Source organism: Ruditapes philippinarum, unplaced genomic scaffold (assembly GCF_026571515.1).
Source record: "Ruditapes philippinarum isolate M1 unplaced genomic scaffold, ASM2657151v2 ctg3459_1_1_1_1, whole genome shotgun sequence".
In the NCBI taxonomy this organism is placed as follows: Eukaryota; Metazoa; Mollusca; class Bivalvia; order Venerida; family Veneridae; genus Ruditapes; species Ruditapes philippinarum.
In genome coordinates, this window is record NW_026855417.1 from 323,691 (window position 1) to 336,102 (window position 12,412).

A 12,412-nucleotide genomic window follows, 5' to 3' on the forward strand; every position below is an offset into this window, starting at 1 on the left:
GCAGCAAGAAACAAAGAAACAAGCTGCAGCAAGAAACTGCAGTCAGTAAACAATGAAATCTGCAGCAAGAAACAAAGAAACAAGCTGCAGCAAGAAACTGCAGTCAGTAAACAATAAAATCTGCAGCAAGAAACAAAGAAACAAGCTGCAGCAAGAAACTGCAGTCAGTAAACAATAAAATCTGCAGCAAGAAACAAAGAAACAAGCTGCAGCAAGAAACTGCAGTCAGTAAACAATGAAATCTGCAACAAGAAACAAAGAAACTGCAGCAAGAAAATGCAACCAGATAACAAAGAAACTGCAGCAAGAAATAAAGAAACTACTTTCAATAAACAAAGAAAGTGCAGCACATAACAAAGAAACTGTATCAAGAAACTGCAGCACCTAAACAAAGCTACTGTAGCCAACTAACAAAGAATCATCAGCCAATAAACAAAGAAACAGCAGAAAAAAGTAACAGCAATAATTACAATATCTTATCCAAAAAATCATGCATGAAACATAGTATTCATTTCATTTAATTAATATACTTAGATTAGCATTTAACCAAATAAGTTATGTTTAACACCAGAACAAATAAAAGCCTATGATTTTAAGATTATTTCATAGTTTAACACATTGATTGTTTCATATTTTAACACATTGATTGTTTCATATTTTAACACATTCAATGATTGTTTCATATTTTAACACATTGATTGTTTCATAGTTTAACACACTGTTTTTTTCCATAGTTAAACACATTGATTGTTTCATAGTTTAACACATTGATTGTTTCATAGTTTAACACATTGATTGTTTCATATTTTAACACATTGATTGTTTCATAGTTTTAACACATTTAAATTTTGCATTTTAAGTAGAGCATTCATTTCCACCTGCTAAAACTACACACGTGATTTCTACAGGTTTCTTTCCTCTGATAGAATAAAATGACCATGAACAAAACTGAATAAATCCAATAACACATGGAAAAAGACATAATAAGTTAAACATCACGCTGCTAAGTTCTCGGACATCTGTGGCAGTTAGTGTTCCGTCTTTTAAATGGTCGTATCCATAGGTGTTAAGTACTTTAACAACTAACATAGGACTTAAGGATATAGCAGGTTTCACCACCAGGGCGTTCATACCGTAAACCATCGAGGTTACCGGATGTCTGAAACCATATAAAAGAAATTACCGTCCATTAGGGTTCACGTGACAAAGGCTACAGATACAAAAAGTATATATGGTTAAATTCTTATGTTTATTTTTGTATTAGTTATATAATCGTTAAATCGCCTGACCATAGTTGTGACAATATTATTAACAATGACTTTTACTGTACTAGTACAAAGCCAAATGTTGTAAAGCTAAGAAACACCCTTGTTGCAAGTATATGTACATTGTAGTTCTTTAACAGAATTACTGCTCACATAATTCGTAAAACATTGAAAGTCTATGTCTTCATTTATACTGTAAATAATGAATACTTTTGAAACGTAAACATGTCTAGTGTGAACACTAACACATACTAGTTAATTAATCCGCGAAATTTCACAAAAAGATAATATAACTACTAACAAAAATAAGGGCAGTATGGCTGAAAAAATAGCTTGGAAGTGAAATAAAATATATATATTTTTACCTTCGGTTGTATCGTGCCAAATCATTGTCGGCTATATCAGAGAGTGGAAGATTGAACAGTGAAAAAATACCGTCTGCAAAAATGCTGAAATATATAGAAACATACCCTCAAATAATTGACATAAGATATATTTGATCAATTGTCCGGTGTAGAATAGGTTAAAATTCACTACAATATATAGGTTTTTAGGTCAACTGTACGGTCAACTTTGAAGGCTCTCCACTGAGGTTTTGTTTTGGCACGACGTAATTGAAATTTTTTTTTAACTATTCAATTTTGAATAAAAAAAAAACATAAAAAAAGACAAAAAAAAATATGTAAACTAACCTTTCTGTCAACATAAACAACATAAGCCACCAGTGGTTGCCCATTCCTATCATGAAATAAAACAATCCATACACCATCATAAACACTTGACTGTAACGTATCACTTTAAAATATCCAAACCTGCCCACAACACCAGTTCCTAATATCACTACCATCTATAAATAAAATAATAAAATAAGAACATTGAAAAAATCATAGATACTCCTGGACTTAAACTCACTAAAAAGATGTTCAAATTTAAGTAGAAATAGCCCAAGAGTATAAATATACTTCAGATATATAGGTGACCATGGTTTTGGAATCTGCATCAATTCAGTAAAGGCCTCAACAGACGGTAGGATTTAGTTGTACAGCACTAATTAGAGATAAGATGTACAATTTTCAAAGCAATACAACGCTTGCATTCAGACTGTAATTCTGCATTGTAGGAATAATCTGAAGTTTCCCTAAAATAAAGTTCCCTCCCAATTGATCCCTACATACTTTACTCACTATATATTTTTTTTCTCCATGAGTAATGATTGAAGCACCTTCATTATTTTCATTTTTTTTTCATATTATTTTTTAATGTGCAGTCTGACCGAGATTCGAACCAGGGACCCTCGGAATACCGTAATGCGGCTCTACTGACTGACCTATCCGGCCGCCTACAAACTACATCCGTGATTGAGTTCAATACAGGGACATAATCATTTTCATTTTCGAAATAATTTGGGATTCGAGCATACCACAACTTTGGGTCTCCTGAAGAGTTTTTCAACATCATTTTTACCCCATTTTACTACTATGTTTACCTTTCAGCCCTAATTGTTCTGGAATTTCATTCATTACAGATAATTTGGTAATCTGTTACTTGTCATTGTGGGAGGTCTGTAGAAATCTGTACGACAAGATTTTCAAAATAGAACATGTCCTATCATTCAAGAAATAGTACCCTTCATACATTAAGATTTGCCTGTACATCTTAGTTTTAATTAATTGGTGTTGTACTTCAAAATCCTACCGTCTGTTGAGGCCTAACGGGTTGCTTAGTGGGGAAATCTGTATAAGTACAATGAGAGTTAAGTGGAAAACCGTCCAAACGTGTCCACATAAACCACTTTAAAGACAAAAAAACAATAAAGTGTTATTTCATGAGCAGAGTAACATATATGGAATTTTTTATTGACAACAGATGCTTGTTTGACCGACTGAATCCCTCAAGAATTGACATCACTCTAGTAAAATATATTCCCAGGGATATAAATGTCTTATAGGTATGTTTCAAGTTGACAATATTTTACCATGTTGCCATGATATAGTATGTCAACCAAGTACAAAAATAGGGTGTATATAATTGTCTCCAAAATTGTGCAACTGCAATATATTTATATTTATATGTAAATATATAGACATTAAGCCTTACATAATTAGTGTTCATAGTGTGCAGGTATCATATGTTACAAAGAAATCAGCGACTCTCATTTCCTATTTTCTGGTCACAGCTGTCTAGATATATATTTGAGATCGACAGTGTTTATCAGAAATAATATAAGTTTATATCAGTACAATTACACGTTGTTTTGTTGTTTTTGTCAGACATATATATATATTATTGGCTTTAGTAATTATTTATTGTGTCCTGACTTCTTAGGGGGTTTGAGAAATAGAGAGAGGACAGGATCATTTAATATAACTTTAAAATTTATCATGGAAGGATAGCACTCTCTACTATTCTCAGTGCTTGATAATAAAACAAGAGGCTGAATAATGTATACATATAGATTTGAAAAAGGGCCATAATTCTGTCGAAATCCAAGTTAAAGTTATAGGCCTTGGGTAGTGACCTTCTATTATGTTCTCAAATATGAGTGTGAAGTTTCAAACCATTCCATTCAGTAGTTTTGGAGATACCAACTTGAACGCAAAAACTCAACCAAAGTGTGACCCTGGCCCTTGTAGTACAACAGTTCTCCCTATTCATTGAATAGCGAGCTAAAAAGACTTTATTCTTCATACCTTATATATGTTATCAAGATAATTTTTAATCTACAGTATTAATTCATTGCCCTGTAAAATGAATAGTTTAACATTTTTCAACATCAAAACAGACAGGTTAACAATGGACTCTTGTGTTGATTATAATAATAAAGTAATTTTTTTGAGGAGAAAAAAACTCAATTCATACGCTCAATTTATAATCATCTTGTTAATTTGAAATTTGATCTTACAATATGCTATTAATAAGTACATTTATATATAAACTTTACCTTTGGAACAGCAGAACTGGCTCCATAAAACAAGCTCCGTACAAATGATGGAATGGCTCCTTTTACTATCAACTGGTCCGCAAATATTGCAAAAAAGTTCGATAAGAAAGTCCTATGAAATTCTTGAAAAAAGTTCGTTATAACAAAAGCAAGAAAGTCCCTGTTAAATAGTATTTGCTTGGTAAGTGTAAAATAGGAGTATTCTTGTGATTTTATAACTTTAGGTTTCCCACATTTTACGTCTTTTTCTTGTTGAATTTCTCTTTCAGTATGTGCATATTTGCCGCAATAAATATGTAACAAACAACTTAAAACTGCAACACCAACACAACCTACTTGGAAAGCTTGGAAATTTTCTAATTGATTTGACATGTATTGCAAAATAAAAATACTTGATGATCCCACTAAACATCCTATATGATTGTACCTTATCATTTTAAGTCTTGCTTCATTATCAGACGCCAGTTCCGTGAATAAACAGCACGCAGCCAAACCGACGTATGTATACATTGTGTCCCAGAAGCATAAAGCAGTTATCAGATGAATTCCAGTAACCCATGGCTGCAGCGTCTCTGGATCTCCCCATGGAAACCATGGAACGAGAAATGAGAGAGCAAATAATGGTGCTGCGTACAAAACACTTTCACGTCGAGTTCTTGAGCATCTGAAGTTTGTACTGTCTTGAAAATATGCAAACAGAGGGTCGTTAATGGCATTCCAAATCATGAAGAGTGTCTGGGACAGTTGAAACCAGCTTTCTTCTATGTGATAGTGGTTTAGAAATACTTTCACATAATAAAAGCTGAATGCCGAGCTCACCAGACTGAAACCAAATGATGAGGCTGCAAGTGCCACTATCCTAGTATGTAAGGAAACTCGTGACGTCATCTTGATGTATATAAATATTCCGTTTCTGCACAGAAATTGTTGTAGTTGTACAAGTGTGACACGTACAACACGATACTGCTATCTTAAAACATGAGCTACATACGACAGCTGTCATACCATTACTTCACCTGGGAGGTAAATATACAAACTTTATATCAATACAATTTATTGCACAAGTATCTTAAATCATTGAGCTATTATATCCCCTTATGATGTTAAAAACTTTAATTAACACAACATATAGATCACTGTCCACAGACTCAATGTAAACATTGTAATTTAGTTTATGAGTATACAAGTACATATGTAAACTATACAGGTGTTGAAAATATATGTATATATCATATAGTATACGCTATTTTGTATATCATAGCATAATAGCAAAATATATTTGAAAGTTTTAGTTGAAAGGGACCACTGATTGAGCTAAAAAGAAAATTTATTTTTTAATGAAATGCATTAAACAGTAAACATTAAAGCTGCATGCCTCCAGGTGAGCCAAAATATTTAAAGAAAATCAAACTTGGAAAAAATGTATTGAGGTTTTATGAAAAGTAAACAGATTGAAAATAAAAGTGATAATTTCTATATGGTTTGCGATAAATGGCCGATTTTCAGTAATTTTCACCATATTTCTACTGCGTTACTTACCAGTAAGGGTTAATTTTGCATATTTTGATCTCTTTTTTGGTAATTAACATGCGTTGCAGGCCTAGACATTAACTTTTGAATCAGGTTGTCCTGTCGGGCAAGTAGTTTTTAAAACTACTTGCCCGTGACCTAAGACTTACTTGTCCTGACCTAAAGATGGTAAAAATGTATAAATCAGAAAAACAAACAAGCTCATAAATATTTTTTTGTATTTAGTAGTTTTTCTAAAACATCGGTTCATCTGTTTATTCAATGTGAATATACTACGGTCATGTAAATTTGTTGATATAGGAAACGGAAGGAAAAATATGAGCATGCGCCGCGGTAAGGAAATTCCCAGTTCAATCATCAAGTCAACAGCCGTAAACGAGTCTTCGTTTACTAAGTTCATAATGTTGTTATATTAGATTAAACAATAAATCATTTTTAATGCAAAAACTTTATTTAACAATTATATTTAAAGATCAATATGATTATCTACATATTTTCAATGATATCTTTACATGCAAACATCAAAATTTAAACAACAGCATAACCTGGGAATTACCTTGTACAAAATTAGATATAGTCTATTATTAGAACAGAGAATTACCTTACCGCGGCGCATGCTCATATTTTTGCTTCCGTTTCCTATATCAACAAATGTACATGACCGTAGTATATTCACATTATTGATAATAATTCATGGTGTATTTTTGTTTTAAAGATGTTTATAAATGAAAAGATGTTATTTTTATTCATTTTGTACATGCATTTGTCAATGATGCTCTTTATTTTCACTTGCCCTGTCGGACAAGTGCTTTTCAAAATAACTTGCCCGGACCAAACTTTTAGTTGTCCCGGGCAGTCGGACAACCGTTAATGTCGAGCCCTGCGTTGCAAGTGCCGTTTCCAATGTGCATATTATCTTCTTTGTCAGCTTCACAATAGTTTACTTTTGATACAATTTCAAATTTTAATGAAAATTAACTGGAATCTGCAGAGGCGTGATACTTTAAAGAATAATTATGAATGTAGTTACTAGGAATCGAAGTAATGTACTTTGTAACTATTTTTGTTCATTTTTCAGAATTATATACATTACAAAGTTATTATCATTGTGCTGAATGTAGTCTGGGTTATCAGTAACCAAGATTTAGTATAAAATAATAAGCTGTATATTCAGGGGAATTAATAAGTCACATATAATCATACACGCAGTTGTCTCTGTTTTTAACAATTTTACAACATTTCTATGCAATTTGTAAATATCAAAATATCACATTAATTAACTATTCTTGATCTAGCATTTACATATTCTAGCTTTGATTTAAAACTGCGACATATATTTCTAAAGTTTAAATCTGTAAATCAAAAATGAAAGTAGCATACCTAGTTACTGTTCCATATTGTAAAACACGAGTTCGTTAACTAAAGTACCTGAGGCATATTCACGCGTGTATATGTTTTAACATAACATGTTTAACATGTAAGATCACATATTGCGTATAAATGAATGTGTAAATTAACTTCTAGTAAATTGTACCTCAAAAGTTTACATGAATTGTACATTATCATTGATATTAAACCAACATAATTTATTTTAATATTTAAGGTAAATTACAATGTATTTAAATATACTCTTTACGTGTTAAAACCGACTTACCTTTAAACAATTTAGATCCCAGAAAATGTGATAAACGCGTAAGTCTGACATTCAACTTTGACAGTTTAAGTGTGTCAAATATAATATGAAAAGTTTAGACCTTGACCTTGATAGCTTTAATACAAAACACACACTTGTTATATACACACTTGTATTATCTAGACGTTTTAGTGGTCATTGATCCAGTCAGTGCACTCGTGGTGTGCTACCTGATCAAATGTGTATATTTTATTTGCTTTGATTTAATGTAATGTAGCAAAACAACATCATCCTGTATATGATAGAGATACCGTTATTATTATAATAAAATCTACAGCACCATATATTGTACCATATTTATCATAATACAAAAAAAAACTGAAACGGCTATATAGATCTATGACTGAATTAGTCATGAAGTAAATTAACGGGTTAAAAAAAACAATTAGTTCCGTAATATTTTAAGTAGAAAGTTTATTCAATTACTGAACTAATGCAAAATATATTTTTGATACATCTGTATCAATAAGTTATTAATGAACTCGTATTATTACGTTATGTTTTATTACCAATAATAATTTTGACGGAAATGGCCGATAAGTTACGACTGGTCAACATGATGTGGGTTTTGTGTGTGTGTGTGTGTGTGTGTTTTTTTATCGTGATTATCTTTGTAATTTACCGGTAATTATTATGAACAACAAATGAAATTAACAACAAAATAATCTTTTGAAATAAAAATAGCTATGCATTAATATGGAAGACGTGACTGTCTTATATGTGATCTATCTCGAGAAATGATGATATAATTTTGTCGTTTAAGCGTGCTAACATGTGCAATTTACAATGTCTTGTCACATAACATGTATATTACTAAGACTGAAATATGAAGAGAAAATACAACGAAACAATAAAACAATTAACACGGGAAATTAAATCTGAAAGTCCGATAAATAAAATGGGTAAAGTAAAATGTGATATAGGCGATGGTCGTCAAGTTAAAGAAACATACAACAAACGTTAATTTGTACCTGTGGGAAATTGTTATATATAGTATTTGTATGTTATTTACGTGATATTGATACAGGAGATATTTAGAAATCGGTTGTCACTTCACATGTATGCTACGTTACTATAGTGATATACTGATACAACGGACAGCACAATTTCAGATATACTGGTCCTTTCTAGGTACAATTAAAAGGGACAACCATTCTTAAACATTCACCATACCGAAAATTGTAGATTTCTTCAAAGTTATAAATAAAACTTACTTTTTACCATTCTTTCGTACATATGCAGACGATCTAAATACCGACACAAGAAGTATTGATATATTCCAACATGAAATATTAACGATTCCAGGTTTCCATTGAGTGCTTTATTGATATTACTTATGCATAACTTTGTACGTTAATGATTATCATTCTTTAGTAGAATTAAAACCTCATAGCGTTCATAGTTTATATATGTAATCGATACAAGAAAAATACAATACGACAAAACTATACATGTAGTACAAACAGCAGTGACTTTGTTCAATATATGTACAGAGTCATCAATATCCTTACGCCAGTGTAGATCTTAAATAATATATGCACAGAAATAACAAGACGTTTTCGAAATGAAATAAATGTTGTTGTTGTTGTTGTTGTTGTTGCTGCTGCTGCTGCTGCTGCTGCTGTTTCTTCTTGTGTTAATTTGAATCCGTGAAGAAAAAAACTTCATGTAAGTTAGTAGTAGTATACATGTAGATATACATATATAATATTAAGCGAATTTGTTTTATATGATATAAGCCATCTGTCACCTGGAAATATCATGTTTTATAATGATCGGCATTCCGTCCCTCAATAAAGTCTGAAGTTATTTCCCCTTACATTGTGATTTTCAGCAAATAATTTGTTAATAGAAACAATATATTACGACAACGAGATTCGCCAGTTTTCAATTATTGCATCTTTGTCATCATTAACCAAAAATATTGAATATTTACATTTAAAAGACTACTATAGTCACTGACTACAAAGTACTTTACAAGAAGACAGAACCCAGTTTCAAAATCATCCTTCTAGCATTGTTTAATGAATTGTGGTTCAGATGCTTTGTAATGATTTTAAAGTGTGCTTAATCAAAGCGAATTTTTAAGGCATAAGTTTTTATAACGATTTAGAAATAAAAAACATTAGGTTATGGAAAGAAATCTTAAATTTGGAACTGAAACAATTTGATTCGTTGATAATTACATTAACAATGTTTATTAGTTAAATTTGAAAAGTTAATACAATTTGAGTTACTTCCGGATCTATCATTTCTGGGATCATGCTATAACAGCAATACGTCATATTTTTTTTAAATTATAAAGTGGTATTCTATTTAGAGTGCGTAATTTGCATTTGTACATATATTTATAGTTTCTGGGCATAAGTAATCTTTTGATCTGTTAGAATGTTCTCATTTATTTGCACCTACTTGCTATGCATAAATGTTCTTGCTCAGAACAGATATGCACGGAGTTAAAAGTGTCTGGCTTAAAACTGACTGGAGCTGCATGTGTTACAGATGTATGCTTTGAGGTTGTCTCATGCTGTTTTTGTATGCATGGTGCTACAAATATTAATTTTAGATTTTCACGTGTTGCAGGTATGTGCATTGTGCAACAGGTATACTCATTAAGATTGTCACGTCCTGCGCGACCGTATTTCTAACTGCAAGTTACCGTCCACGCCTCCTATAGCACCGACTTAAGCAGTGTTCAAAATTAAAACATGGAAGTGGTGAAATTTGAATTAAGAACCATCTGCATTTGTGTTCATACGGCGGTGATGATATCACTTACAATGTGGCACGTTAATGCCATTCCATGAAAAGCGGCGTATCTTCCCCCAAGTTAAAATTGCATGTGCTCAAAACGAATAAACAATGGGCCCAAACTTTTAAATAAAATGGAAAAATTGAAGGGGGTTTTGAGGGTTTTGAAAACCTGCACATCACCGAAAAAGCTTTCCCAAAAAACAAAATTTTAAAAAAGGGAAGGGAACCCAAAATTTCCCAAAAAGGGGGATTATAAAAATATTCCCAAAAAGGGAAAACTATAACCCCCGAACCCCAGTAAAAAACGAATAAAAAAGAAAATAAGTGTACCACAAACACTAACGTGTCCTATTTTTGAGGTTCCATAAAAACCGCCGTATAAACACAATTGCGAAAGGTTACTAAAGTTAAACATCACCCTCACCATATCAAAATGTTGAATTCTGCTTAAGCCGGTGGGGGGACGTGGACAGCAGCTTCCGCCATGAACAGGCTCGATGAAACCGAGCCTAAAACAGTTTCAATTTGCTGTTTTGGACTTTCTAAAAGTTACAGATTCTTATTTTTATTATTATATTGTGAAATTGTAAAAATATCGGAACATAAAATCTGTATTCACACTTAAAATAATGTTCAGACAATATGCAAAGTTCAAGCAGTTCGTTCTGTATTATTCTATTTAACAAAATGAACACCAAAGATGGGCCACACCATGACTTCTAGATAACTTTTGTTGTACCTTATATACAAGACATTGCTACATCTATACTTATTAATTTCTCTCCTGCCTTATATATTCAGATAACTATTTTTGAACACAGGGTTAGATTCATATAACTTATGTAAAGGACATTAATGCATTACTCTAATGTCACATGTGTAAGCTCCCGTTCAACTAGAGAGTACCCAGAAGTCTACATTACTCGTGTGATCCCCGAGATTTTTTTGTATAAAGCACATAAATTTAAAACATTATTTTATTATTATATTTTTTTATTTTTTATTCATTTTTATTGAGTATATCCAGACAATACAGCATGCTTAATAGCTGAGTTCTTTGGTTTGTATTTTTTGATAAGTTAAAATTGTTTCTTTTTGATATTAGTATGTGTGAGAATCATGCACTTCTGTCACCGTTTATATATAACCGTTTTAGAGTTCCACTAACCAATCTTGTAACCACGTCTTTTTTGTATCTTAATTGTTACCTATTTATGCAAAACAGCACCAATACTCCTATTAAGGTTGATCCAAGTCTGCTTTGAGGTTTGGAAGGAGAAAGTAATTGAGGATAATTTGTTTAAACACATTATATTTCAAACATTTTGCACAAACATATCTTACATATACAATGACTACTTGCGCAATACAAGGGTATAGAAAAGAAGCACATCCGAAATTATACAATGCTTATAAAGGTCTTTTCCTAATACATGTAATTCATTACTGTATTTTTTTCTGAGATTTTTGTAAAAGATACATATGAAAAGTTAAAAAAAAGAAAATATTCTATTTACGTTAAATTCAAAAAGATAAGAAAAAAATGCAATAGTGTAAATCTAAAGCTAAAAATAGACAATTATATAGAGTTATAATCATTACATGTTAAACCACAGGGGCATGATTTTTAGCCTCGAAACTGTGGATAGTTCTCGATTAAACATAGCATATAGCAATGTATGAGAACTTTATTGCTGTACCCAGGTGAGTCAGAAAGACATCATATTGTGAAGACTCCTTCATTTATCACTGAGGAATTATTTATAGATAGGTCAACAATTTTTGGCTCGGTCGACAGCAAATGAGAGTAAATCCTTGGCAGAAAAACAAAAGGTAAATAAGGATGACCACAACTTAAAGGAAGACAGAGCAGCAAGAATACCGCCTACAAAGGCCCGATGAAGCAAGACAGAAGACGAAAATTAAGACAATTCAGTCCCAATGGGTTTTAAAAACTGTCCCTCATAGAGTCTCCCACTTGGTCCGTCAGATGAAATCAAAAGACGAAAGCGTTGTGTTCAACTGTATAGGGGTTGAACACTAAGCATGCGGTATGTAATAAAAAAGTAGGGTCATAATCGTTTTTAATAAAACGTTTAAAATTTCAGGAAAGAAAAATTATCATAACCAAAGTTTGTAAATTACATCTCGATAGAAATTTCACTTGCTAATCGAATCAGGTTTATGGAAAACTAAATTGGTTCAAAAATTAATGAATAAACGCAGGAA

At 31.8% G+C, this 12,412-nt stretch overlaps 1 protein-coding gene across 3 annotated transcripts; it reads right to left on the reverse strand.

Moving 5' to 3' along the window:
* Nucleotides 1–392: 392 nt before the first annotated feature.
* On the reverse strand, nt 393–8,709 carry LOC132743232 (transmembrane protein 180-like). Of its 3 annotated transcripts, none has more exons than XM_060731763.1 (5): nt 8,644–8,709; nt 4,207–5,222; nt 1,958–2,112; nt 1,631–1,714; nt 393–1,159 (listed from the first exon to the last, which is right to left on the reverse strand). In XM_060731763.1, the coding sequence occupies exons 2-5, from the start codon at nt 5,092–5,094 to the stop codon at nt 856–858; spliced, it is 1,431 nt and encodes a 476-aa protein (XP_060587746.1). In that variant the 5' UTR covers nt 5,095–5,222; nt 8,644–8,709; the 3' UTR covers nt 393–855. The 3 variants fall into 3 exon arrangements, with proteins under 3 accessions (XP_060587746.1, XP_060587744.1, XP_060587745.1); XM_060731761.1 differs by lacking the exon at nt 8,644–8,709 and adding an exon at nt 7,391–7,644; XM_060731762.1 differs by lacking the exon at nt 8,644–8,709 and adding an exon at nt 7,117–7,304.
* Between the last annotated feature and the right edge of the window lie 3,703 nt (nt 8,710–12,412).

What these genes read in the sequence shown, in the direction of transcription:
- LOC132743232 (XM_060731763.1), bottom strand. Translation starts at nt 5,094, where the DNA reads ATGACGTCACGAGTTTCCTTACATACTAGGATAGTGGCACTTGCAGCC. An exon ending in TTGTTTATGTTGACAGAAAG is followed by an intron (nt 1,715 to 1,957) that starts GTTAGTTTACAT and finishes TATATATTTCAG; the next exon opens with CATTTTTGCAGACGGTATTT. An exon ending in TTGGCACGATACAACCGAAG is followed by an intron (nt 1,160 to 1,630) that starts GTAAAAATATAT and finishes ATATGGTTTCAG; the next exon opens with ACATCCGGTAACCTCGATGG.